This window comes from Thunnus maccoyii, chromosome 23 (genome assembly GCF_910596095.1).
Source record: "Thunnus maccoyii chromosome 23, fThuMac1.1, whole genome shotgun sequence".
Classification (NCBI taxonomy): domain Eukaryota; kingdom Metazoa; phylum Chordata; class Actinopteri; order Scombriformes; family Scombridae; genus Thunnus; species Thunnus maccoyii.
In genome coordinates, this window is record NC_056555.1 from 12547119 (window position 1) to 12571325 (window position 24207).

Sequence of the window (24207 nt, forward strand, 5' to 3'; positions counted from 1 at the left end):
TTTCAGATTTTAAACCCTGACTGGCCAGAAAGTACACAGCTACTGTATAGGATGTCACCTCAGCCAATAACAAGGGCACTCTGTTTATGTTGTGGACCTGCTACTGGTGAGAGAGCCTCACCTAGCCCTCAGGCATGTAGACATACACACGAATACACATTAGGATGTAAGGCCACAGTATAACTCTCTTTCTCCTGTTGCTTGAGCTACACATACATTGCAACTGATATAGAACATTGTAGGTGTCTCTCTCCTTGTCCTGATTTTCTGTTCCTCTTTCGCTCACAGAGACACACACCTGTGTTCATGAGCGGTGAAGGGATGCTAGACAGGTTGTTTACACCATGTTGATACCTTTCCTTTGTGTGCTTACCACAATCACACCAGTGTCAGATTCACCCGAAAGGTGAACATCTTTTGTATAGAGCAGGGGGTTTCCAGCTCAGGGGTCTTAAGCTTATTTCCAATGGCCTTTGTAACAACCTGGCTTAAGGAAAGACAGAGAGGAGACATGGTTTAAATGATTGAATTTGACCCAAATACAACATAAATGAAAGTACTGTATAACAAACCGATTTGGAACAGATGAAGCTGCGGGTGTTATCAGTGTCAGTGGCAACAGAGGTGCAGGAAAAAGAGGAAGGCGCATGAAACCAAACCCAGAAAAAACTGGATGGCAAGCAGAGAGAGACAGAGAAAGAGGCTGACACCAGCTTCTATAGCCACACAGTGAGCCAGACCAGACTCCACCCTCCAGAGATGCAGAAGAGTATGCAGATGGAGAGGCCAGTCACATCAAGAAGTGATAATATGAGAAGGTGACCAATGTAAGCATCCTCCCAAACCCACAGAATTAGTCATTTTAGCAAATGCCCAAAAACAATATATGTTTAGGTTACAGTCAATATATTTTGTCATTTAATTTTAAGGACTTGTGGTGTATTATCCTCATATTGCCGTCAGTTTTGATGCAAAAGGTTCATTTGAGAGTAATTTGGAGATCTTGAGCTTTGGTTTTCACAAAATGTGAAGCACCGATGGCTTTGATTGAAAAGAAACCTTCAATAATCTCCTTACAGAATGATGTGACAAACTGTTTGCAGAGCCACATTGATTAGTTAATCATTTCAGTGTGAAATGGACTTTTTTCTGGTCTTCTGCAATGCAGTTTTGCCTCCTCTCATTTTAAGAATGACACCTCTAGTAGTTTGGCAAAAAAAAGTAGACCATAACTAGTGAAATAGAAATGTGCTTTAGAGTCACAGCCTACTTTCCCGCTCATGCTCACCTGCATCAGGCATTCATTTCAGTTGTCTCATTGTTCGAGTCAAAAGCTATAACTGACAATTTTCCATGCATGCATTAAATTTCAGCATGATTCCAGCTCAAAAACAAGAAGATTTTGCTTTCAATATGTTGCATTTGCACCATCCTCTCTCCTCTTTGCCATCATTGTCCTCACTGACCACATACTGTATAATCATAGTGCAGCATCTCATTTGCAAACACCTGAGTCTGTATGTTTTAACTAATGGGGGATCGGAGGGAAGCAGACCCCCTCCCTGTGTTATTGCATATGAGCTACCCAAGGACCACAGGATATTATTGAATAACTTTAATAATGACATTTGCACTTCCAGTGCACAGACCAAATGGTTACTATTAATATAGAGAATCCCTGTGTGTTTATTATTGCATGTGTATATGCATTTTATAGTGCATATCTATCAGGACATGTGCACTGGGTCTGTGTATGTTCACAGTGCCTTCAGTGTGTGTGTATGTGTTTGTGCGCTGCCGCGTGCATGTGTCAAAACAGGCCGTGAGTAATGCAGCCTCGGGCTCACTCTCTCCCTGTGGAACATTCAGTGAAACACACACACTCACACTCACATACACACACACACACACACACACACACACACACACACACACACACACACACACACACACACACACACACACACACACACACACACACACACACACATTCTTCACTTAACCCAAATTCAGTCCCAGGGGATAGCAATATTTGACCTAAAATAAACACATGGATACTCAGTCACACATGCTTGCATATACATGCAACAATTAACCCAACTGCATGTGAGCATGCATGCATAATCAGAAGGTGGTATAGATAATGTATTATCAGTGTCCACTTAGAGAGGAGCCTCCCATGGTGCTGCCTTGAGTAAACCTGGTTTTATTCAGTGTTTAGCAGACTTTGGAATTTTCCAAACCTCAAACAGAAAGCATTTTTTGTTGTAAGATGTGAAAAGAAACAGCAAGAAAATAAAGATGTGGGCAACAGCCAGCCTGCATTATTTCAGATACACTCCTGTTTCATGGTGCTGTCATTGCAGACAACCCCTCTGGGCAGTGATGCACAGAGCAACAAATTCAGGCAAAACTAATGGGCAATAATTTGGTTTTGCACCTGGCAGTTGATTAGGATGAGACTTTAAAGCAGGCTAAAATAACAGATAACCAGTGCAGTAAGCATTTTATAAGCCACAGGGGGAAACTGAGTCATTTGTCAGGGTTCATACAGAGCTATGCTGCTGCAACGCAGAGATTTTTAAAAGTTTTTGTCTCATTAGGCCTATGGTAAATAAAGAAATGCGTAGGAATCACCAACTGAGAAAAACAAGCAGCATTGCATGGTGAGATCTAATAGTGATAATATTGTATATGTATCGTTTTCAAGCAGTATTACATGATTTTTTACTGGCGGATGTTTAACGGCCAGAAAAACACGGTTGTTTACAAGATGATAATGTATAAAATTTGTATATTTAAGTCCAAATGTATGTATATGAACAAAACTGGAACCATGTATCCATGGTTACTTACAATCTGCCCATGAGGTGGTCGTATATAGTCTCACAAATATTTTGAAAGCTGTGCAGTAGCCTAATGACTGCTCCCATTAGAAGACAGATATGGATGTGTACACACCTTTTTTTTAACCTGATTTACAGCTAATTGCCAATCATCATCATGGAACATAAATCTAGCGACTCCCTAAAGGCTAATTCTCTCCTTAGTCATATACTGGCAGTTCCATTACCAGTCCTGCCCTATCACTGTCTCCATATGTTACATAATGTAGTTTGATCCACAATGGCTTCTCTTAGTTGATTGTACAAATGTAAGTAATAATATTGTGTCCACATCTACATGTCAGACTTAATCAAGTCCTTATTTTACTCAAATTCTCTTCCTGATGTTGTTCTCTATACTAATACTAGCATCTAATTCTTAGTTAACAAAATGGTGTATGTATTTCTTTAGTTTGTGTGCCTCATTTATACATTTGGCCTCTATTGTGTTGTACAATACCCTCTAGTCAGAAACTGTAGGCTGTTTTTGCTATGGTACAGTGGAGTGGGCCTTAGCAGGCAAAAGACAGAGAAACAGACTATTGAAGCAGAGCAGGAAAGAGGCTGAGGAAAGAGAGAGAGAGAGAAGGCGAGAGGCACAAGGCTGCATGGAACCACAAAGGTAGACACATGTATTGTGTAGAAATTGGCTGTAATGGCAGGACATACATCAGCTTGACACATTCACATTCACTGACAATACGTTGTTCCAACTCACAGATGCACATACACGAACACACACCTTGAAGAAACTAAATCAGAATTACAAATTCAGTTTCAGGAACATGAGGCCATATCACAGGACCAGGAGGGCCCACATCCAATCGTTGTTTTCTTTCTAGTGTTCCTATTAGGACTGGGTGACACATCAAACTAATTAGATTAATTCTATTTTTTGTTTTTGCACAATGTGTAAAATGCCTACATTGTGAAAATCAGGTTATTACAGCACGCACAAAAAGCTTATTTTTGGTCAAAATGTAATGTAGATGCTAGCTGACGACATGAGCCATTTTGAGTCATGGCAGTCCTGTAAACTGGGATGTTTTTGGGACTTTTGTGACTCCAGGTGGCGAGCTGTCTCTGGCTATCTCATCTATCAGAAAGACAGACTGAAAATGACTCTGCACACTGATCTGTGCTCTCAGTTTCGGTTTGCATTGATGAGGTATAATTTCTGGTTACCAGAGTTGAAGCATTGGGAGTCGACTGAACAGTGTGCAGATTCTACTTAGTCTGTCTCTACCTGCTGGGTAGCTAACCTTAGCTGGCAGCAGTCTGCAGATATCAGATTGATGTCTTGTTAAGAAACACAAACAGCAGCGGCTCAATTAGTGAGTGGACACTTCTGCTCTGTCTGTGCTGAAACTGATTATTAAACTGGATGTGATCTACTTAGTTGAAGCATCTGGTACTGACAGGCAATAGCTGTGTGGGAACCTGTATTTTATGTGTAATGATGACAGCCTTGCAGGTGGTGCAGGTCTTTTATTATTCTTGCACAACTGTTTAAAAAAATGATGTTTCAATCCCGCATTTTGCAGGCAAACAAAAATCGCTTAAAATTGTGAATCAACCCCAAGCTTAAAAAAAATGAAGATTGTATTTTTTGGCCATATCACATGGCCTTTGTTCTTTAATTCAAAAATGAAGACTTCCCCAATCACCAGATATAATGAATAATTATCATTGGACCTTTATGGGAAGCTGTGGAAATTTCCACCACTTTCATATATCAAGAAAATAGGTAAGTCCAGGTTCTCACTAGATACAGTTTTATACAGCCAGCCCCATTGGTCTGTTTGTCTATCTAGCATACAATCTAGCCTTCACACACACACACACGCACGCAGAAAGTCAGTAGGGTGTGCTGATCTTCCAGATGGGTGGGATGGCCTTCTCTCTACTGATCGCTGCCCACGGCTGTTCTCCCTCTCGCTCCCTCTCTCTGCATCAGCTATCTGTGATTAGAAGCGAGCCTCAGGGGGAACACACACTCACACACACACACACAGTGACACAGACACACTTAATACGGCATGAAAGCATTTGGGCACACACACCCAATTGTGCATATACTGTACACTGAATGCGCACATAAAGTAACAGAATACACGACACATAAACACAACTTAGGTACACGGATGCATACACTAGATGTCGTGCCCTCAGCCCGTCTATTAGGCTCACGCATGATAGCTAATTGGAAGAAATGTAAATTATTCAGGGTATATAATTAGTGGCTTTACATAATGCATGATCGTGAGTCCATTCAGTCAGCTTTTTGTCCATGGATGAGTAGATATTGTGTTTTGTATGATGAGACAAGCCCACACAACAGAACGAAGGGAAGATTAGGCTTGCTGTTGAATGTAATTAACCAAACTGATAATTATCCATGTAGATATGAAATATTCATTCGGTGATTAGCATTATGAATTAGGTATAGTGGTGAAACGAAAAAGAACGGCTTATCAGTTTCAGATCAGCAAAGAACAGGCCGGCATGTACAGTAGCTAGCCTCCATAGAGTGGAGTAGAATAGAAAATAAAAGCTTCTGCGTTCGGCATCGCCTCCAACGCAACACTTTGAGACTGGGGTCAATGACCTGGAAACAGGACTTTTCTGGCAGCCGCTGTGCACTGAGAGACAAATAAATTTTTTAATGTCCAGGGGAATTCTGCCACAGGTCAGGATATAATTTAATGGAAGAGAAATTTATTGTCTGGAAGAAACTGCCTCAGACACACAGTAAAACACAGAGACAGAAAGCAACAGCTTAGAGTAGAATAATGGACGGTTGCTATTAATTTAATTAAAGAAAAGAAAGAAGCAAGAAGAACATTGGTGCGTGCACTGCTCGCCCCACTTATTTGTGACTTCTATGGATCTTTGTTCCAGGCTGGCAGCACCCTGAAGGACTTTAAACAATTTAATATAAAAGTTACAATTAGAGCCTGTTCTTGCCTTTGTTTTGTCTCTGAATAGAATAGAATAGTTGAGCTTGAAGATTCATTTTTGACCTGGAAACAAAATATTTCAGTCACATGGTCCACTTACAATACTTGAAGCTTTCAACCACATCACAACTAGTCTGCCAATTATTTTTCCGATAAATCAACTAACTAATTCATCAACTATCCATTGCAGCTCTACGTAGGTCATGTGATAACAACTTAATCATTTCCATGACAACTTAGCAACTCCATCAACTGAGGAAGGTCACATATTGTGGTTGAAAGCTTTTTTGTCAAGCTGGAATAGAATAGAATAGAATAGAATAGAATAGAATAGAATAGAATAGATACTGTAACAAAAATAGGCAGCTGTGGCCGTTTAAAGGTCTATGCTCTAACATCATCAGAGAGGAATCTTTATCAGCCCACAAGGATGGATTCAGTGATGAGTGTGTCTGCCATTATCCCACACACACATGGTCATATGTGTGCACCATCCAAAACTAGTATTCACCCACAATGAAATACTAATTTTAATAATTATGCATATATATGGACATGCACACACACAAACGGGTGTGCATGCTGACCCACATCCCTCTCTCTCTCTCTCAGACACACAGCCCAGCTGTTAGACGGATGGTGGCTGTCAGTGGCAGGGTCTCTCTGGTTAGAGTTATGGTCTGGTGAAGTCTGCACTGGGTCACACACACACACACACACACACACACACACACACACACACACACACACACACACACACACACACACACACACACACACACTCAACCTAGAAAAAAGACTGCAGCTGGAATAACCCTTTGTCTCCCTGGCTCATAAGACTTTGTGTGTGTGTGTGTGTGTGTGTGTGTGTCTCCACATTAGCTCATTCATCACCTGATAACACCCATTACCCCTGACAGCGGCTGTAGTCACAGTATGGCCACACAGGCTCCATCATAGTCCTTGTTAAGACCCAATTAATAACGCAAGGCCTTTGTGCCACCAGCTCACAGGACCTTTAATCAGGAAGTTAATGGGCTGTTATTAAAAACAGCACCAGGGGAAAATGTCTCTCTCACCTGCTGTGCTGATAGACGGCCAGAACCTAAAAAACATGTGTTATGGATGAAAAGCCTTTTCATGTGTGGGTTTTTTTGAGCCCTTGAAGTCCAAGGTTGAGAAGAAATAGATATTATGAAGTGCAAAAACTGTACTGCTTTACAACTTGTATATTATCACTTAATGACAAGTGATTTTGAAATTTTTAAGTCATAACTTGTTGGATTAACATTTCAAAAAGACCTTATTTAAGGGAGGTTAATAAACATAGAAATAGTAAGGTGTATCTATCAAACATTTTCTTCATCAGTCAATCTGCTATTTTTGGCAATGTTAGCGGCCGGTTGGTCCACCACTTTGGTCCAGACTAAAATGTCTCAACAGCCATTGAATGGATTGGTATGAACTCTCCTTTAGCGCCACCAGTAGGTCAAATTTTTCACTCATCCATTGAAATATCTACTAGATTGATTGGGTTTTTCACAGACAGTCATGGTTCCCAAAGGATGTATCCTAAAGACTTTGGTGATCCTTTGACTTTTCCTGTGGCACCACCATGATGTCCACATTTGTGGTTTTGAGTGAAATATTTCATTACAACAATTGGATTGATTGCCATGAAATTTGGCGCACACATTAATGTCCCCCTCAGGATGAATTGTAATCATTAAGATAGCTCCATTATCAGTTAAAAAGATTGTCAGATTGTCCGATACTTTTTATGACCAAATACTAATAATATTCTCATCAGCCTTAGCCGTACATAGTGTTTCATGCTAATTAGCCAATGTTAGCAACACTGACTTCAATGATTAATAAATCATTAAAATGGTTGACAATTAAATTTACAAATAATTCATATATTGAATAGTCAAGCTAAATTTGGAGGCAAAGAATTTTCTTTCTTGTTTGCTTTGTGTTTTCTTGAAAACTGCATTACTGTTTTAAACAAGTAGTAAGATTTGAATAAGATTTTAGAGGTACCATTTCCAGGCCCGAGGTTAGCAGTCCTGTCATCTTGCCAGCAGGTAAAATGAACATGACAGGGCCAAGGCAGCTGTTTGGAAGAAACGCCAGAATAACATATTTAATCATTATAAAGATTTCTCTTCCTGTCACTTTAAACTGTCTTACTTGATTTCTTTGCCTGCAAGTGTTCCCTATTCACCCTCTCTCCTTTCTTTACTTCTTTCTCTCATTCTTGGTTTCCCCTACTCTTCCCATTCTTCTTCTGTCCTTGTTTTTCATTCCCTCATTTGCATAACCCCCTTCCATAAACACACAGCTTCATCACCCCACCAGGGCTGACTCTTGGACTCTCTCTCTCTCATCTCCCCTCTAGTACAAAGCTATACTTGTTCGCCCTGCCCTTGCTCTCCGCCCCGACACACTGATCAAAGCTGGGTTTCCTGGTCCTCCATGACAGCCTTTAAAGCCATTCCAGCCCTGTTGTTCAAGCCATGAAATATTCACTGTGTGCAAGCACCTGTCCATGTGTATAGAATGGGGGTTTTTTGTGTGTGTGTTCACTACCATATGGGAATGTGGGTGTGCTTTGTGTGCATGTTTATGGAGGAAGGAATTATGCTTCTTCATCTGTTAGAATAAAAAACCTTTTTTCTAGGGATGTAGGACAAATTAACAGAGGTAGATTATGTCATGTTGTAAGTAGTAGTTTTGACAATATAAAGCCAGATATATGTCTGTCAAAACGCCTCATTGTTTTCCTTTAAAACACTCAAATGTATTCCAGTGTTACAGAGGGTAAACTGTGGATTGGGTTGAAGAAATAAAAAGCAAACAGCCATTTCAGTGAATGATATCCACACTGACGGATGAGTCAGAGAATGACCTGAGAGGAGTGGCTATGACAACATTTTACAAGAAAATGTTAAAGGAAGCTTCTACATTTCCTTGCAATCACTGTGCAGTCAGTTCATGGGGACATCTGAAACTTAAATTCACTAGCTGTATGACTGGTGAATCTGTCAAAAGCTGGTGGTGGTAAAATGGTTGTGTTTACTGTGAAGTATACATGCATTATTTCCCATATTAATGCCTATAATAATGGTATTAATGTATGTTCTACTGCTCCGTTACAAGTGATCCATCACACTTTTTTGTACAGTTTCAGAAACCTGTCATGCTGCCATAGACATTTTGGTGGCAAGTGCAGTAAAAAAAAAAGGCATATCTGAGCTCTTTAAAATCTGCTTTTTCTGTTGTTCATACCAGTTAGAAACACCTGAAGACATTGATGAAAAAGAGCTCAGTCTCCTGCTTATCAGATTTTTGCACCTGGCTTTCCAAACATTGCTAACTAACTATAAGATGACAACTTCTGCCAAGCACACTTATATTTTGATGGGCATTTTTGTCACCTTGCCAAATCAACTAAAGGATTAATCTGTCCACAGTGTGAATAAACTACCTAAATAAAAATGCTTGACTTAAACCCACCTCAAATGAATTTTGAAAAGCCATCACCTAAAGGTATACTATACAGGATTTGTCGGATGCTGTTTGTAAACACCATTCAAAGTTGGCCCCTCCTCCTCGGCTCAAAGAGAGAGAGCGAGAGAGAGAGCAGTGGTGGTTGAGTGAGCCAGAGAGTGAATGAAGAGTGAGCAGCACTGGCAAGAACAAAGCAGTGAATCAGATAAACAAAACTTATTTTCTTATTGTTTCATGGCGGCTATGTTCTAAAGCACAAATAAACACACCCACACCTCCACACAACCCTGCTGGAAAGTGCCACATTGCTGCATTGTATGTGAATGCAGCAGAAGCAGCACTTCATCCTGTCCGCTGTGGCCTCTCTGCTCTGCATGTGTGTGTAGCTCAGCCCCGCCCTCGGTCAAACAGACACAGACAGAGAGCAGAGGAGAGAGACAGAGACAGTGATGTAACCTGGTCGCTATGCTACGAGTCCTGACCTCACACCCTGAGTGCTTTTATTGGCTGGAGGCTACGCACCCACTACCCAAAGGTTGACACATGGAAATGTCCCAAACACAGCAACATAATATGAAAATACAGGCAGAGGGCAGAGTCTCTTTAGATACATACACCACCACACACTTCTAGTGGGTCATAAGTGATGATTGAGAGGGATTATTTTTGTATGAGTCTATAGGATAATCCTGTATAGTATGCCTTTAAAAACCGAATTAATAATTATTGTTCTGCTTTGGCTAAATTTCAAAACAATTCACTGCAAGACTGTGGTGTGACGGCAGGCTTCCTGGTTCAAAACGCAGTCACATTGATCACAGTTACTGTTCAGAGTGCTGTAGTCTGTTGGCAGTTTGTCTACCCCACTTACCTCTTGCTGTTCCGTATGGTCGCCCTTCATTAGCCTGGTTAGGATGTGTGTCAGAAGGTCAGTGTGTGTGTGTGTGTGTCAGGCCTACCCACACAGAACATCATGCAGTGTGTGGATATCTATATCTGTCCAGGAAGTATGTGTTTAGAGCACTAAAGCCGTGGCTCACTGGGGCCATCTGGGAAGCTGGCTCTTGTAATTAAATTTGATATGACAGGAGGAACGGAGGGAGGAAAGGAAGAGGGGATGTTTAAAGGGAAACAATGTGAGACACACACTCTCCAGCTGCAGAGGAATATTTTGCAGGGTGCCCACTCTGCCGAAATGATAATCCAACAGATGCTTTCACATGCTGAAGAAGTTTGTGCACTCTGACAATTCTGTGCAACAAGAATGTGAAGGCAACTGCCTGTTAATTAACAGAAAAACACTGGAATGTTTAGGGAGGTATGTTAATTAGTAAGATTGTCATTGATCGGGAAGGGTGAAAAGACATTTGAATGAATGAATGCGGCAATGACGGCTTTTAATCCACCCTCTCACTCACTCACTAGCTGTGTGTGTGGTCTCACATGCTCTTTCTTTTCCCTCACACATACAATCATGTTTAAGAGAAGGATGCTACACTGTGGTAATAGCAGCTTACAACCTTTCATTGTGTGTTCTGTTGCTCCACTGCTTATAATTACACCAGTGTCAGGTGCACCAAGAGGCCAATACCATTACCGTGTGTTCTGCTTTTTATTTATGCGGGGGGGGGGGGCTGACTTGTCAACTGGTAGTAAGGCCTCCGTTTGTAAAGTACTTGTGTACTGCACAGCAACAATGTAACAGACTTTCTTCCACAGGAGCTAATTTTGTCAGTTTATTGTTATTCTCCTATTCAACCTTGACTATAAGCTCAGTCAGTGTTGCATGCAGCTCAGCCCATCTGTCAGTTGAAATGATTGTAAATTATCACTTGCATGAGGCTACTGTCAGCTCAAGCTCTGTGACTCTCTCTTTTCTCTACTCCCCTTCCCTGCAGACGTGCTGTTTCATGCATAGTGTTTCAAAATACAAAGTTCTTGAGGAAAATACAAAGTTCTTGAGTGAGCCTCTACACGTCACATTTAGTGTACTCAGTGACTAATGTGACAAAATCATTTCTGCTTGTTTCCTCAGGTGGCCTCCCTAGGTGTGACCACTTTCACCCTGTGTGCCCTGTGCATTGACCGCTTCCGTGCGGCCACCAATGTCCAGATGTACTACGAGATGATCGAGAACTGCACCTCCACTACAGCCAAGTTAGCCGTCATCTGGATTGGGGCTCTCCTATTGGCTCTCCCGGAGCTCCTCATTCGACAGCTGGTAACCGAAGACACAGGAATCCCAGACGAACCTCCCGTTGAACGCTGTATCATCAGGATATCCACTTCACTACCTGACATGCTCTACGTCCTGGGCTTGACCTACGAGGGTGCTCGGCTGTGGTGGTGCTTCGGTTGCTACTTTTGCCTCCCAACCCTCTTTACCATTGGATGCTCACTGGTGACAGCACGCAAGATCCGGCGCGCAGAGCAGGCCAGCGTGCGCAGCAACAAGAAGCAGATCCGGTTGGAGAGCCAGATGAACTGCACAGTTGTGGCACTGGCAATCGTCTACGGTGCGTGCGTGGTGCCTGAGAACATCTGCAACATAGTTTCTGCATACATGGCAGCCGGTGTTCCTGAGCACACCATGTCTGTCCTCCATCTTCTCTCCCAGCTGCTGCTCTTCTGTCGGGCCGCCGTGACGCCTGCGCTGCTGCTTCTCCTTTGTCGCCCGCTGGGCAGGGCCTTCCTGGAATGCTGCTGTTGCTGCTGCTGTAACCACGCACCCTCCTCGGCCACAGCTAGTGACGATAACGAACACGAGTGTACCACCGAGCTGGAGCTGTCGCCATTCAGCACCATCCGCAGGGAGCTGAGTAACTACACACCTGCTGGCTCCAACTGCTAAACTGACATTCCTCATCAGGGATGGAGATTTCACTAGCCTGCAATTAGCCTCTGGCTAGTATTTCTCAGACTTGGCTAGGAGAGATTTGCCTTACCTAGTCTAGTCACATTTTCAAATGGGTGCATGAATGAACTTGGACACTGAATAATCACATTCAATCAGTGTCCTAAATCCTCAACTTTCATTCCTAATATTAATACTGTACATTTACAGTAACTGTGTAACCCTTTTTTTTCAGAAAAGCTAACAAAAAGCAAACTGTTTTTTCCACTCATGCCCTGGGGTGCTTGTAAAACAGGGTCAGTACATATTTTTACAGGAACTACACACTGGTCATCGTCTAATCTTAGCAATCCTGCCTGAAACCTTTAAAACGTACAAACCTCCCTGCTATAGACCTTGTATGCCTAAATATCTTGTTTGGACAGTTGGGATGGCCTCTTGTCACCTGTCTGATGTCACTTTCCTCACAAGAGGTTTGTATCAGGTTAGAAGACAAAATCCATGCTACAGTATGTTAGTAAGGGAACATAAATATTTATACTGTACAATATAAAAGGGGTACGTTTGTACAGAATACATGTCACAGTAGGTTCTGTTAAAGATGACAAAACAGTTTGTAATGATCCTGGCTGATAAATGTGTTCAGCTACCAGAAATAATATTTATGTATGGGAAACTGTACTGTACACCCTAGGGGAGAAATAATCAATGCCAATCACCTTCCAAATGGTTCAATGGTGAAATTATAAGGACTAAGCTAATTAATCACAGAGCAGTCATGTATAATAATTAAAATACTGCATCCAGTAGGCTGACACTGCATATAGAAGTACAGGACAGTTTAGAGACTACATCCGCTGTAAATGTACAGTTCATATATCGGTGCACACATTTATAGTCTTTGTGGCTGGGGAACTAGGCTTATGATAATTGAACTAGCGCAGGGTGTCTCTGCAGTAATGACAGTTTGCAAGAAGAAAACACAGAGTGGAGATTGCACTGGAGAATCTAAATATACACAACACTTACACTGTACATCGGAAAACCATCAAGTTGACTCTGCGTTAAACATAACTGGGCTGGTCTCAGAGAAACACAAACACGGACTCGAGTGGAATGAAAAGGTTTGGAGTGGACTAATGTAATCAAATTAAAGTTGAATGGAGTGGAATGGAATCGAATGAAACGCCACAATTAAATTGAATGGAGTGAATATAAATAGAGTGGAAAGTAATGGAACACAACACCGTGGAATATAATTGAAAGGGATGGACTCAGCACGGACTGGACTGAAAATAAATATCTGCACTACACTGTTATATCATGTTACGCCTTACACTTTGGGCTGTATATATACTGTACACTTTCTTCGGTGCTCTTATGATGAATGCGCTGTAAACAACAAATCCATCGGTTCAACTTAGAATTGCAAGCAATTGAGCTGCGCACTTTGTTTCTGGTCAAGAAAACAGATTGCAGTTAGCCTATCTGTGACTCTGAAATAATACACCAACAATAGTGCGGAAAGAAAATCAATGTAGAGTTTCACAGCTGCCACAGCTACTGTTTAGAGAGATCGCCTGAATCTTTGAGTAAAAATACTGCCTTTATTTCAAATGATGGTTGTTAGATGGTTAAATTACAAGTATGGTAGCATTTATTTTACAGTACAGTAATTAGGTCACCAGTAAATATTTCTAAACAAAAAGATAATTACTTGTAATTGTAGTTATACTGTAATAGATGCAATAATTAACTAGTATCTACATATTTTTATTATTACATTGGTACAGAAATATAATTACTTTCTATTATGTAAAATAGTAACAGGTACAGTGGTTAGCAATCAATTACTTGGTAATTACACCATGTTATTAAATTATTATTACAAAAAAAGTGCCAATACTGCATAATTACATTGTAAATACTAGGTAATTGCTGGTCTGTAAATATAGAGGGAATTATATATTTGTACCAATAATCGCTGCAAAGTTCATTGGAAATGTAAAGTAGCTGTTTCATTTGTGTACAAATCATTACATTATAATTACTGAACTGTAAAACAAAGTGCTACCACAAGTATGTAAATCAGCTCAAAAGCGAGACAGCCATTTTAAAGAGTAGAAAAAACTTGATCTCTGATATCCTTGTAATTTCATTACTTAAGTTTTTAAGGAGAACCAATGAAATGTTTTTCACAGTGTATAAATTTACACGTGTATTGTACTGTAAATCTGTTTTCTTAATCCTGCTAATCAGACCTGGGTCAAAACAAGGTTCAAACCACTAAAGTATATCACTTATTACAATGCAGCCAATCAAAATTTTGGTAAAAACTTTAAAGCCCAAACATTTCATGTTAGCATTTAAAGAACCAGTGTGTAGGATTTAGTGGCATCTAGCAGTGAGGTTGCAGATTGCAACCAACTCGCAAAAGGCCCTCTGTGGAGCCAGTATTTGGTTTGTCTGTTCTGGGCTGCTGTAGAAACATGGTGGTGCAACATGGCGGCCTCCATGGAAGGGGACCAGCTCCCTATGTAGATATAAAGGGCTCATTCTAAGGTAATGAAAACACAATGACTATTATTTTCATGGGATTACACACTAATCAGAACATACTTATAGATATTATATTCCATTTCTGCCAAGTCCCTTCTGGTAGATGCCACTAAATTCTACAAACTGCACCTTTAAAAAATGGTTTGAGGGCTTCTTAGGATGACCAAAATGACTCTAAAATGAGCCTTTATTTTATTTGTAAAACTTGTTAAAAAATTAAATTCAATTTCTTTAAATATTTATAATGGTGGTAATCATGTGATGACCCAAGTGTGATGTTCATTGGTATACTGTATATTGCGATGAATCTTTTGCATACGGTTCTGCACTGCCAAACACCTTCTCTCTGTCTGTCTCTTGTGCTCTTGTGGTAGTAGCACACTATCTCTGGGTGTCTCTCTCAGCACGGAGGTCAGTTTGCTCTCAGCTCCATCCATACAGAAAGAAGAGTATTACTACAAAACACAGATCATGAAAGCTTTGACAGCACCCAGGGCCAGTCATACTTAAAATATACACATTCACTATAGTGTGAGAAACTGTGGCTAAAGGGTGTTTTTTTCCTGCCACAGCTGCACAGCTGGAGGCAACATCCCTTTGGCTCTAATGAACTCCCGTTTATGAGCTCCAAGAGATTCAGGTGGATGTAGCCTCTGGTTGATGCTGACCACAGTTCTTCAAGTTAATAGAGTAAATAGGCAGGAACATAGCAGTTCTGCAACAAAGTGACAACAAAGTGTCCTGCAGCCTGTTTGACAACTCATTTTATTACCATCACTATCAGGGCAAATGTTTAAATTTGTCCAGGGATCTTAGTTTATATGTCCTCTCACAGTTTTTCCTAATCACTTCATGAACTTGGGATGGATGTTTTGTATTTAAATTCAATTAGCTAAAGTCTGGATTTAACTCCTGTTTTCCGATGGGACTGAAGGTAAACTGATCTCCTAAACCTGATGATCTTTTTCTGCATATTTCTGGGAGTATAGCTCATTCTAAATGGCTCAGTGTGTAGTGACGTGGTTCAAACTATTAATGAAGTGATTCTTGTAAATCAGTCAGTGAGACGTTTATTCTGAACTTTGTGGGTATCCTCTTCACTCTGAGCAAAATGTGTCTGTATTTGATACCTGAAAATGTAAGCACACAACCACTGTTGTCTCGAAGTCTAGTCACTGGTTTCTAAATAGCTTTTTATATAGCCAAAAACTGTCCCTTTGTTTATCAAAGAACTTTATCTTGAAAACTGTATATTAAAATCCTAAATGTACTATTACTGTTGTGTTGATTTTGATTTGTTGTGTGTATTAGGGGCATTGGCTTTCTTTGTTTCATCTCGAATGCCTTGAGTTAGCCTTTCACTGTTTCACTTCACTACAACAGAACTCTTTCCAAAAAACGCTTCCAGTTTATTCAAAGCAAAGAAAAAAGATCCTACCTCCATGCCAAAGTGTTGTTGCCATGGATACAATCACTGTAAGGGATACTACAGCAAATTAATATTGCTCTTCCATAAAGTCTTGAGACTTGTGAGAGACAGAATAATAAAAATCAATGCAGTAAAGGCCAAGAGATCCTGACTTTTGGTCTCTAGCATGAGTCAAAGTCCAAAAATACTGGATCCTACTATTCCCACAATGCAACTTGATGGTGTTTTTTTTTAATTAGACCCAGGTTTATCAAACTACATGGCTCTAGGTTGTAAAGCAGGGATTATGTTATAAGGAAATCAAAACAATCTGGCGAATGACAATAAATTGTGTTGCACTTAACCTCATTGGCAAGCTTTATTTATTATCTCTAGTGGTCTGACCTTCAAGGAGGCAATAACAGAGCTGGATATTGAATTGGTATAGAGACTGCAACTTTATTTGTCATAAAAAACAAAGAGAGATTAGAAACAGAGACATGTCATGTACCACCACATGAAGGGGAAATGGACCAGAAGATATATTGTCTACTGTACATTAGCCATTGAATTCTTACAGGTGTTACATATCTGTTTCATATAATCCTGTGGTTGGTAATGCTCGGTTTGCTTGGAAGCAGATGAGACCTTGGTGAGGTTGTTCATTAAATAAATAGTCACAAAGCCTTTTTAATGTCATTAAGCGTAGGGTCAAAAGTGTAAAACAGAGTGTGATAATTCTGAAGAGATATGCATTTTCACAGTGGCTTAAGTGCATAAGCTTAACCACAGAAATAAAAGTGCAACTTTCTTTTGAAACGTGAGGTAAAACACTCTAAACTCTGTTCCTCCTTGGGAATAAAAATGTGTCCTAGTGTCCTGTTTTCCTTAAGATCCTCCAACTACAGCAGATCCAAAGCAAAAAGTGTCTTCATTTTTCTTCTTCCCTTTAAAATATTCATCAGCGATGTATCACTGTGCTCTACTCTCCCCACACATCCTACACACCCTCTCTCTCTCTCCCCCCTCTCTGTTCCCTTTTCTTTGTCTGTTGCATCCAAAGTGTTATACAACGATGACGTCCTGGGTCTGTGTTTGCGATAAGGATGCAGAACAGAACTGTTTATACCTCCTGAAACAGAATTAGCTGTCGGTCTGGAACACTGAACAGATGCCAGGAAGCTTCCACAACCACCGAGTCATCTTGCTCAGTCCCCCCAGAGGACGCCACTCACTCCCACTGTTGAGGAGGAGGTGGTTTCTTTCATTTTCTCTTTTTTCTATCTCCCATCAAGAAAGAGAGGACGGAAGAGACGTCAGAAAGAGACTCAGACCAGAGGAAAAAGGGAGATGTCTTTGAATATGCTGCTATTTGATTAAAACAGCCCCTTTGTGTTGCAATTTTAACTCACATTCAAAAATTTAAAAGAATGACAGCAGAGAAAAGCATCACTCACTATGAGTAAACCAAACAGATTCAAATATGTAAATATGTATATGTACTTTAAGTGTGCTTGGTTTATCTTCTCTTACACCCTGAGAACATCAATGGGGGCAAAAATTATTAAATGTCACATCAAGCACAAGCACTCAAATTATTTTAAGTCTAAAATGCATTTGGAAAGTCTTATTTTTAGTCCATTATTGTCAAATCAATTGTTCATTTTGCACTTTGAATCTAATTCACCAAGTCTGCCATTTATCTCTCAGACAGAAGATGAGAGCCAAAGTATGAAATGTCTGATGAAAAATGAGGAATTGTTCACTTTGAAATGCACCACAAATCAGGCTTTTATCTGTTGTCTCCCCTATCTCCTCCCTACTGTCACAGAAGAAGTACTGCTTGTGCGTGTGTGCGCGTGTGTGTGTGTGTGTTATAGGGCATCTCATCCCAGAAAAGCTGACAAGCGATGTGCCGCTCATCTCGGTAATTTCCCCAAAACAGTTGGCCTCCTGCCAGTGCACTCACTCACGCTCAATCAGCCTCAATCAGCAACATACTTGCTAAAGTGTCTGCAGTTCTGGCTGTGTGTGTGTATGTAGGGGGGAGTGAGTGTGTGTGGCTGTTTATCTGTTTTTTTGTTGTTTCATTATGTGATTTGTCTTCAAAAGCCTTTTCTCCTAATTCAAATTCTCATTGTAGCAAAGTCTTTTCATGATCAAACACTGAGAAGCTCTGATCTAGTTTTTTCACTTTTTAATCTCTCGTTGTGCTTCAAATTTGGGTTCTGAAGGACCAATTCTATGCCTTGATTGTAGTTATACAACAGTATACACAAGTGTAGATGCATTGTTAACATTGCTAGGACAGCTGTGCCACAATCAGTGTTTGATGGACATTTGATTTCACTCAGACAAAAATCTTGATTCGCTTCCAGGAAACAAGAAGGTATTGTTTCACTGATTTCCTTGCAGTTAGATTATAAACCAGACACAAACAATCTTGTAGACAAAGAATGTTGTTTGTTATCATTATGTCATTGTATCCCAGTAATTATTCTATACAGTCTGCTGATTTTTCCCCATTTTCACATTAAGTCAAGAAATGAAAATAGGATAAACTTACATCTGTGACATGGCAGGTGACAACATCTCTTTATTTTGCAACTGATCACTTTTCTTCCAGTAAGAGTAATGCTCAGTTTATTTTTGGCTGTGGATGACATCAGATGTCATCTGATCTGACTATTCCACCCACTGAGATGCACATCTGCAAAAATAATTCAATATACGGTGTATGTCAGTCAATGGCTAGCAGAGGAGATCCTTTTTTTTGCACAAGAAATTCAACTTAATTCATATTTAAAAGTTACCTGTAGTAATATTCCAGGTATTGGAGGGGGATTGACTGTGGCTGGTGCTCTGGAAAAAGAGATGGGATGTTTCTGACAGAACAACGTTGTCAGATTTCTTAGTGCAGGGGGTATTTTTGGTTGTACACATCATCAAAAATACATGTTTTGCTTTTCCCTCAGTCCCACTGAACATCTCTGTATGGCAAGTGAGATTTGGTTGTTTCAAATTCCAATCTGTAGAGAAAATGCACATTAAAGACCATTTCTAGATTGCTGTTGCAGACTTCTCACTGCAGGTTTTGGTGTTTGTTCAGACGTACTCCCACCTTTTCTTTTTTCCAAGTGTAACTGGGCATTCAAAAACAGGAAGTTCCAGCCAAGCAATCTGGCTGGGCTAAGGTTTTTCTGGCTGTGCTTTATGAATGGTTGCTAGGTAACCAGGGAGTTAAGTTACCGTCTTTCTAACTTTCTCCTATTTTCCTCTTTCTGGTCTGTATCTTGCATTGAAAAGGACCATCCATTCAGGAAGCATGCATTAGTAACCAATGTATGAAAGTACAGTTCACTAGAATGATATGGGTGCAAACTGCAGCTTTGTTACAAACACAATACTGTAGTGGTATTATAGTATTAAAGCTGTTTTATGTTTCATGTGAAACAGGTTGCTTGTAGTAACAAAACCAAAAATTTTAGAGTGTTTTAGTATATTTCAGCTCATTGTTTTGGTTTTACAACTTGCACCTTTACTGTTTTGGTTCTTTCTCATTAACCTTATTTCCAGATGCAGCCAGCTGCTGTTTACAGGAGGGAAAAAAACTCTGATAAACCCACTGCACTCTACCTGCCCAGCACCAAACATCAGACAGACAAAGTTAGTGAGAAGCTGGTCAACATAGTGGAGCATTTAGCAGCTAAAGACCCCAATATTTCCCTGTGGAGTTGGTGGAGACCAGAACAAAGCTAAAAATGGAGTGAAAATTGGACTTACATACATTCATAAGGTAGCCAGATATGACAAATGAATGCTAATGTTGCTCTGTGCTGAATGCGTAAATAGGTAAGTGGGTAGGTGTTTGCTAACATGTTCACCATGACAAATTTTTAAGGTGATGGTGACAAATTTTTAAGGTGTCAATATCTCCTCAGTTTGTTTCACTGCCCCAAGTGCCAAAAAAAGGTAACTTTTTGCAAAAAAAATACAGTAATAATACAGTACTCATGTTTTGTTTTGTTTTGTTTTGTTTTGGTGGAGGTGGGATGGGGGGGGGGGGCCTCTTTGCTGTATGTAAACTGTCCTTGGGTTATATGAAAGGCATGAATTATTATTATTCTATTCAAGACTTAGGAGTGAAGGCAACTTGTTGATTTAAGATGAAACAAGGAAAATAGAGGTTTTGAATGCTTTGTTTGTGTTAGTGAGTTTATATTTTAACATGACTATTCATATAGATTTCCAATTTTGAACATGAAGCTAATAGTAAAAAACAAAAGCTCTGAATCTTACCTTGAAGTCAGCAGCTACACGAGAAAGGCAACCTTGCCATGTAGCAAGTCAGCATGTAGCTAGTCCTTCCTATCATGTCAACCACACACGTACATACAAGTAATTGGAGGCAGAAGCAGGCCCACGTGCACATACATGCACACAAATACACACAACACAGAAACTGGCATTTTAAACCAATATAACTTTTCAGTATTTACTGAGTGAGACTTTTCATTTTGAAGATTGTGCTATATTGCAAAGATATATTGAGAATGTCCATTGGGAACTGCTCAGCAATATCCCTCCCTCTTCATTTCTCTCTCCCTCTCTTTCTATAGGCTGCCTCTCCATCCATTCATTTCTCATCTTCTCTGAGCACTATCCTGCTCTCTCATACATTTTAATGGCAGCAGTTTGATCCGGCTGGTCAAAAAACATTCAAATGCGTCCGCTCGTGTTGAATAAATACATAATTTAGCAACACAAGTCAACTACTGTTCAGTGTTGTGGAAAAGACAAGATAAATATTTCACTTTCTGAAGAGAGGGTAGAATGGGATTTAGTCTGAGATGAGATGCTGAGTTGTGTGTGGCCGGCAACCCTAATTTAAGAAGTGTTTCTGTTTGAATCTTTATAGGTTCTTGGTCTGGTTTAGATGCAACAGAGAACTTGTGTTAGATGCCTTTTCATCACAGGTCTCATGCATACAATTTTACCTAGCGGGGCCAAGAAAATTGAAAAATGAAAACATCAAGCATATGTGAAAATGATGCTATTCACTTAGTAACAGCGCCACCAAGACGTGTGAAAGGGCAGACGGACAGAAGAAATAATCTCTCAAGCAAACTGTAATACACTTTGTTAGGAGATCCATCCATCTATTTTCCAAGGTCACAGTGACAGCAGGCTAAGCAAGAAGGTCCTTTGTCCTTACCCCAAGTCACATCCTCCAGCCACTCCTCCAGGATCCCAAGGCATTCCCAGGCCAGATGGGATACATAATTCTTTAATTGAGTTCTGGCTCTGCCTTTAGATCCCCTCAAAGTTGGACGTGCCTGGAATACCTCTGCAGAGCAGTGTCCAGGAGATATTCTGATCTAGAGCTGCAACGATTAGTCGATTAATTGATTGCCAGCTATTAAATTAATCAATTAATCATTTGGACAAATTAATTTAAAAACAGTCCAAATTCTCTGGTTCAGGCTTCTAAAATGAGAATATGCTCTGGTTTCTATGATAGTAAACTGAATATCTTTGGGTTGTGGACTGTTAGTCAGGACAAAAAAAGACATTGAGGACGTCATCTTGGTCAGTCACCCATTTGGTTCTGTCTGACATTTCTCCACAACTATTGAATGGATTTCCACAAAAAGTAGTGTTGGGACGGGCAGTAGTGCGTTTGGTTATTAGCAATAATTCATAATTATCATAAATAATTATGAATTATGAAATAAAGATATTGTTAACATTAATCAATAATTCCGGCACCAACTGTTGGATCTGTGAGGGGCACGAACAATAGCAATAAAGCTAAAAAGCTAAATGCTAAACAACAGCACTGATGCTGAAAAGAACACACAACTAACACTGCCTCTGCCCAGACTTATGCCTCTTACTTGGTTGCTTCAGAAAGCGAGCAGGGTGTGTGTGTAGTCCGTCTTTCTGTCCGGGAATTTGAGGACGCTGGTTGCAGCAGCGGTCTCTCTCGGATCCAGAAATGTGTTCAGGTGAACACGGGCGAAGTCTCGTCTTGTCCGGCAAGGGAAGTCTTCGGTGAGGGGAAAACATGTGCGTGGGGTACCCCCTTTAGTCAAGCTGACTCACAGAGGAACAGAAGTTACCCCTAGCTCAGTGATATGGGAAAGGGGTGTTCTTCAGGGCACGTTCAGTTTTAAAGGGGCGGTGATGTCATGGCTGCGTTATCAGGATGCTCCGCTGTGCAGGAGCGTCTTCGCCAATGAGAGGCTGTATGGTGACTGTTCCCTGCTGAGGTGTGAAAATCGCAAAGCATCCTTGGAAATGGAGTTTGCGATGGACTCCCATTGTTTGTAAGCAGCGTTTTGGCGCTATTCCTTTGTCTCAGGGGAAACAAAGGAAAAAGCACCTCGTGGTCAGGCTTCACAGGTTACATGTAGGCCTTCTCTGTGTGACCTCGTGGTTTGAGGCCCAACAGTAGGACACACATGACTAAATGACCAATGCTAACATGCTGAAGTGCAGCCTCACAGAGCTGCTACAGCAACATGAGTAACACTCAGCTCTGTCTTCACCCCAACAGTCCAGCACCATGCCTACATACCAGTGGATGCCGCATCAATCCACTTTTCTATTTCAAAAAGCAACTTACCTTCATTCAAGGACAAAGACACATGATCTCTTTTGTTTAGAAGGAAAAAAGAGTAACATTCACAAACACCAGAAAAATTAAAATCACAGTTGAAGAATGTACACATCTCTATCATGTTGTTTTGATGTAAACTTCTAAAATCTTCACATGGCAGGTTGCCATAAGTCTACTCAAAAGAAAAGTACTGTTGACCCTCAATGAGTCAGATGTATTCAGCAGTTCAGAGTTTATCATTATTTCCCAACACGAAGAAAATATTTCATGCAAAACAAACATTTATGACACCTTAAAAACCTTAGATTTTGGAGTGTGCAGTGCAGCAACGCCCTTACACAGAGGAGCACATGCATAAAAATGGATTACAGGTCACACATACTTGCTGCTGATCATGTTTATGTATAAGACAGAACCAGTCGAGATGTGACTCAGTGGGTCGAAACCCCATCTCCTGCCAATTTCGAGTCTCTGTGAGTCAACGTGTCACTTAGATGTATGTTAACACGGGTGAGAGCGAGGGCACACTGTGTCACTCTGCACACTGTGTCTTTTGATTGTCTCCTTTCTTCCTGTCCCTTCAATCTGGTCCTGGACTAAAAAATGCCCTTGGAAAAGCAATATTAGTCCTTCAGTTTAGTTGTATTCACCATTTAAATGCACTAAGGATGTTATGGCCTTTTGAGGTCAAGTGATGCTGTTTTATTATTGTTGTGTACATTTTTCAGATGGATTTTTCATTGAGTGTTCAATCACAACTAGATTCTTTATTGTGTTTTAAACATTTATGATGCATTTTTATGAGAATTTGGGAATTTTCACTTTGTTCTCTCAATGCATTTCGTCTACCAGCTGCTTTGACAACAAATAGGCTCCTAAACCTAAAGAAAAAATATATAGCAGAAGCCTGTGCTGCAGTCATTAAAATAAAATAGTGCAGAGCAATCATAATCACCATATTTCTGTGTGCACAACCACCTACTTTCCTGGGGCACCTGATCACTCTTGTTGCTATGGATACCATTCAACACTATAACCATCATTTTTCATGGCAATTAAGGTAACATTCAAGTTACCTCAACAAAAAGCAGGTTGCATCTAAAGTTAGTGTCTCCCAGTGCTCAGTGCATTCAGCGGCCTTGATGAGGTGCAGGTATAAAATCAAACAACTTCGTCACAGAGGTCATGATTTTTATGTATTTTATGGGCTGATTATTTCCTCCTCTGTGTATCTACTCTATCCATTTTTTTCAAAATCCTCAAGTGTACTTTAGTGTGGCTTAATTGTAACTACAAAGCACCTAGGACAGAAAAAGGGGGTGACAAAACCCAAACATGAATGTGTGACAGGTGTGTCAGATGGCAGTAAAACATTAATTAAAGCTCTTTTTAAAAACCTCTGTGCA

The 24207-nt window shown here is 40.4% G+C and overlaps 1 protein-coding gene and 2 long non-coding RNA genes across 4 annotated transcripts in view; 1 reads left to right on the plus strand and 2 right to left on the minus strand.

Annotated features, from left to right (window-relative positions):
- Nucleotides 1-482, minus strand: part of LOC121890427 — a 19676-nt gene extending 19194 nt beyond the window's left edge. Inside the window, exon 1 of the long non-coding RNA XR_006093788.1 lies at nucleotides 374-482. This is a non-coding gene — a long non-coding RNA (uncharacterized LOC121890427). The remainder of the gene's footprint in view (nucleotides 1-373) is intronic.
- Nucleotides 1-14657, plus strand: part of gpr37b (G protein-coupled receptor 37b) — a 16635-nt gene extending 1978 nt beyond the window's left edge. The window contains exon 2 of the mRNA XM_042402652.1: nucleotides 11394-14657. Coding sequence (XP_042258586.1) covers nucleotides 11394-12209 — 816 coding nt within the window. The 3' untranslated portion in view covers nucleotides 12210-14657. The remainder of the gene's footprint in view (nucleotides 1-11393) is intronic.
- A 1961-nt stretch (nucleotides 14658-16618) lies between these two features.
- LOC121890426 overlaps nucleotides 16619-24207 on the minus strand; it is a 67997-nt gene continuing 60408 nt past the window's right edge. The window contains exons 3-5 of one of the 2 annotated variants that reach the window (XR_006093787.1): nucleotides 20479-20547; nucleotides 18993-19208; nucleotides 16619-18889 (exon numbers count right to left, since the gene is read on the minus strand). This is a non-coding gene — a long non-coding RNA (uncharacterized LOC121890426). The remainder of the gene's footprint in view (nucleotides 18890-18992; nucleotides 19209-20478; nucleotides 20548-24207) is intronic. The other variant, XR_006093786.1, reaches the window with a different exon arrangement.